The sequence below is a fragment of the Lipotes vexillifer genome, unplaced genomic scaffold (genome assembly GCF_000442215.2).
Source record: "Lipotes vexillifer unplaced genomic scaffold, Lipotes_vexillifer_v1.1 scaffold36, whole genome shotgun sequence".
Taxonomy (NCBI): Eukaryota; Metazoa; Chordata; class Mammalia; order Artiodactyla; family Lipotidae; genus Lipotes; species Lipotes vexillifer.
Genome location: NW_006792448.1, coordinates 1,463,925 through 1,468,482, shown reverse-complemented (window position 1 = coordinate 1,468,482; position 4,558 = coordinate 1,463,925). Strand labels below are relative to the sequence as shown.

The 4,558-nt window shown below is 50.2% G+C and overlaps 1 protein-coding gene across 1 annotated transcript in view; it reads right to left on the bottom strand.

Annotated features, from left to right (window-relative positions):
• Positions 1 to 4,558, bottom strand: part of MYO5B (myosin VB) — a 231,381-nt gene that overhangs the window by 155,776 nt on the left and 71,047 nt on the right. Inside the window, 1 exon segment of the mRNA XM_007465591.1 lies at positions 3,811 to 3,892. Coding sequence (XP_007465653.1) covers positions 3,811 to 3,892 — 82 coding nt within the window.

Here is a 4,558-nt window from a genome sequence, read left to right as displayed (position 1 = left end):
AAAAAAAAAAAAAAAAAAAAAAAAAAAAAAAAAAAGCATCAATTCTTTTTTTCCCTTTACACTCACCTTTCAAAACACCTCATTTGATGATTTTTTTACTGTGTCCACACGAAGACGACTGAATACAGTCATCCCTCTGTATGCACAGGGAGTTGGGTCTAGGACCCCCGCCCCTACGCCAACAGAGACCAAAATTCACGGATGCTCAAGTCTCTTATATAAAGTGGTATAGTACAGTCAGCCCTCCACAACCATGGATCGAATTTCAGTTGGTTGAATCCACAGATGCAGAACCTGCAGATTTGAAGGGTCAAGTGTATATTTACTCCCATTTTTCAGACAGGCAAACTGGGCACCATAGGGCTTTAAGGGGTTTCCCAGGCTCACCCAGGGTTTGGCCAGGCCTGTGAGCCCATTCCTTGATCACCCAATTAAGGAGATGGTTGTCTATGACATCCCATGACTTAGCCATAAATACAACCTACATCATAATCAAAAGTATCAGTTGATACATTAGAGTCACCTGAGACTCCAAAAAGAACACTAAGCTTTCATATTGGAGGGAAGGAGGCATTTTCAGCATCTATCAAAGACCTTTCATTGTCAAAGGCAAGGGCCCCAATGCCTGACGTTCTGAGTGAAACAGACCTCCCCACCCTTCCCTGCTTTGAGTTCCCAAACTCACAGGCCCAGCAGAGTAACTTCCTCCTGCTCGGGTTCATCACTGCAGTGGCCACCCCAGCCAATCACAGCACTCTCCACTGAATGATCTGAATCCAATCAAAATAATCATCTCCTTTCCATCTGCTTTAAGGCTACAATCACCTCTGTTAACATCACTCCCAGACCCTCTTAGTAAGACAGACATCCCAACAGGATGCAGTCACTCTTCCCCTATTTGCTTTGCCTGCCTGGATCTCAGCTCTCCTTTTAGGCCCATGAAGCCAATCATCCCATCCCAGAGAGGGACCTCTTGTCCTCCAGTTTAGGTCTCCCTCTTTACTTAGAATTCCCAAGGAGATATACATCACAAAATCCCCTGTTAACTGGCTCACTGGGTCAGACTAGTGTACAGAAGGGTTATGAAGCCGGTGATTAGAGCAATGGACCATCAAGGCCACGGCCCAGTGTTTGCACTGCACCTGGGGAGGCTGTACTCTGACTTGTGCAAGGCAAGAGAGGGTGTTTATAAAACTGTATCTATGCAGCTACGGAAATGAAAAAGAAGAAAGGATTTATTCCTCATTACTTGAAGGCTGCATTTAAGGGAATGTGGTCCATTTATACCTCTTTTTACCATCATTTATTCACACTCTAACACATTATTCACTGTATTATTTTTTAAAATCTCATCCCGAGGTCATTTTAATGCAACAGACCACCAACCACAGGGCAGAGGAAAGTGGGGCTGTATGCACATCTGTCCACTTCACTCTCAAGACAAGTGCACAAAGTTCCTGCAGGGCCAAGGGGTCTTACAGAGATTTCTGTGCATTTGAATAGCAGAGTTTAGGTGAAGAAAAGAGGGAAGGAGGGGAGGCAGGTCTGAATATTCACTAGAAGTCGCTGGCTAGTCCTTCATTTATTTGATGTTTCCATCCATTCAACCAGGGTTATCGGTGGAACTATGAACGTCAAGCTTTAGGGCTCACAGCCCATCCACCCACGAGGCAGAAGACAGCCTCATGCCTGAGCACGAGAGCTTATCAAAGGCTCTTCACTTCACTCCAAGATGCTCTCAGAGGGCACACGCAGGTAAGAATGCAAGAAATGGATCCAATTGGGTAGTTTTCAACTGCTCCAGCCAGGGGCCCAAGGAGCCTGCACCTTGCTGAAACACGGAGTAAGGAAAAGTCATTTTTCTCCTCAATGCACTCCTGTAAGTGGGGGAGTGGGGAGGAGGATTTCTTTCCTGTTACCTGAAAGTTACATTTGGGATAAAATAGTCCAAACACAGCCAGATGGATCTTACCAGGATTCGTTCATTTTCTGTAAAACTGACCCTAAGAAAAAAGTTTTCAACTCCCGCAGGTTGGCCCTGAGAGAAGTCCAGCTGGGCCCGTGGAAGGAGGGGGGGAGGATGGCAGTGGCCCTTAACGTGGCCTGCGTTCCTGGTCCCTTGGGACTGTAAGCCAGCACGAGAGCCCCAAGCTGCCAGCTCAGGGCAGTGCCCATCAAACAAGGCTTGTAACATTCGCTCCTTGTCCGAGGAGTTTACGACTTCACTGGGGAGAATCAGACCTGCAAGCACGGAACAGCTAGAGGACAGCACAAAACCAGCCTAATGTGTATCATCCAAGGCTTCCTCCTTTGGGACCCCATTTAACATGACTTTCCCTGAGCAGCTTCTGACCCACCACAACCGCGCTTCGCCTGAGCACACCCTCCTCACTCCGTACTGTAATTGTAAGCGAAGCAAGGGCAGGACGCACATTTGGTTCAACACTAAATCCCCAGGGCCTAATTTGCCTGCATGGGGTTTAATGAATGAACGGAGGAGCCAGTGCTAAACTGCATGGCACAGGCACTGAGTGCTGCCAGAATCCATATGCAAGTAAAGCAGAGAGTGAGGAGGGCAGACCAAGGTTTGAACCACTTGATGTATTTTACCTACTGGGAGCATAGGCTGGAGTGGTCAGAGGTGGATCTGGTGATGGGTCCTTAAGACGGTGAGGATTTGGCTTTGGGACAGTAAAGCCTCAGAAGTCTACTTCTCTTACAGTTGCACAACAGCCAACTAACCTCTGTCTAGACACACAGTTGCACAAAAGCCAATTAACCTCTGTCTAGACACCCAGCTCTATACACCATCTGCTAGTACTGGACCTACCCACACCTCCCAAAAATACAGATGACAGGCCAGAGACAGGGGAGCTGCATGGCCCCGAGGCGTGCCCTCACCACACGCATCCAACAGCAGGTGGCTTGGAGGACTCAGCGGCAGGACTCTGTCAATATTCCAAGATAGGGCCGCGCACATAGAACGGGGAAGGATCCAGGCCCGAGGGGCGGGGCTACAATGGTATGGTGTCAAGAACTAAAGCCTGCTCGCCCTTCTTGCTCTGTCCTGGCTCTCAACTCCACTAGCTCCAAGTCAACAGTCTCCAGGCACCTTAGCAGACAACAATAACAGAAACGGAGGGTGACTGGGACCCACTGAAAGGCTGTCTTCCTACCTGATGGCAGCAAAAAACTGATGCATGCCCCTGACACCCCACTCTGGCTGCTCCGCTCTGGCCTCCAGGCTGCAGGGTGGATGTGGGAAAGCTGACCGCCTGCTTGCAAGGAATTGGAGCACCGCTGCCCGGCTGAGGCTCAGCGGTCCAGTTAAACTCTTTAAGATCCTCTCTCACCTTCTGTGGGGCCTCCCGGGATTCATCAACATGCCCATCTTACCCCTGCTTTATCCTCACCCCCTTCCTTCTTTTTTCTTTGTCTCAATCCTTAAATATGACTTAAAACACGTCGGCCACAATTAAGTGATGTGCATTAGCTAAATCTCCAGATCCTCGTGGCTGAGACACATTTCTCAGGGTGTCTAGAATGAAAACATATTTTTCAAAATAATAATGCATGTCAATTCACTTGTGCTCTGCAAAACACTGTTCCACCCCCAGCCTCTTATCCTCTCATTTCCTGTGGGCATGAAACTCACAGAGGGGTGGGACTGCGCCCACAGGTGAGGCAGAGCTAAGAACCCGCGACAGAGGTCACTGAGCCGTGCACGCCTTCTCCCTCAGAGCCCCCAGATGCACCACCTGCGGCAGCAGCAGCCCAGCCCCAGGACGGGCACGCAGCCCGTTTACTTACTTAGTGCAAGCTCTTTAAATTCCGGAAGACTGGCAGCCGCACAGAGCTGGTAAAAGATGTGGTAATTCCTCTCATCATCTGCCTGGAGGAGGAAAACAGTTAAGCAGTGTTAGGGGCAGGGACCCCAAAGATTGTCCCCTCGCCCATTCTAATTCCAGGGTGACAGAGGTCAAGGCTTTTCCTTCACGCCTCTGCCGCCTTCAATTCCCACCTCCAGGTTTTTCTTTCACCGTTATGGGGCCTTCTGCCAACCAGAGGACTTTTACCTCTTGATTTATGCAGAACACAGGGGTTTTCTTTTTCCTCCTCTACAGGGCATCACTGCTACCCCACAAGTGACGTCTTGGCGGATCAGCTCTTGTTCGATAACCGAGCTGCCTGGCTCATGGTGGGCTGACCGTCACTTCCCTGCTGCAGGCTCCCTTTCTCCTCTGGAAGGCCTGGAACTAAGTAAAAGCTATGCCCTTGCCCATCATGTCAGGCTGGGGCGGTCAGGAAAGGTCCACGACTGAGGCAGGACTTCCAGGGGACAATGGGGCCAGACCTGCCTTAAACTGGCGGAGTGGTCGTGGTGGTGGTGGGTGGGACGGGGGCTTCAGGAGGCCTGAGGAAGGGCAGCAAGGAAGAGGAAAGCCCACAGGGAGTCTGGCCAGAGCCGCGGCCAGCACAGCAGGCTGCTTGCTCTGATGCAGTGAAATGAAGGATGTGGGGTAGTCCAACCAAACCTGGGAGGTGGAGAGAACCGCTC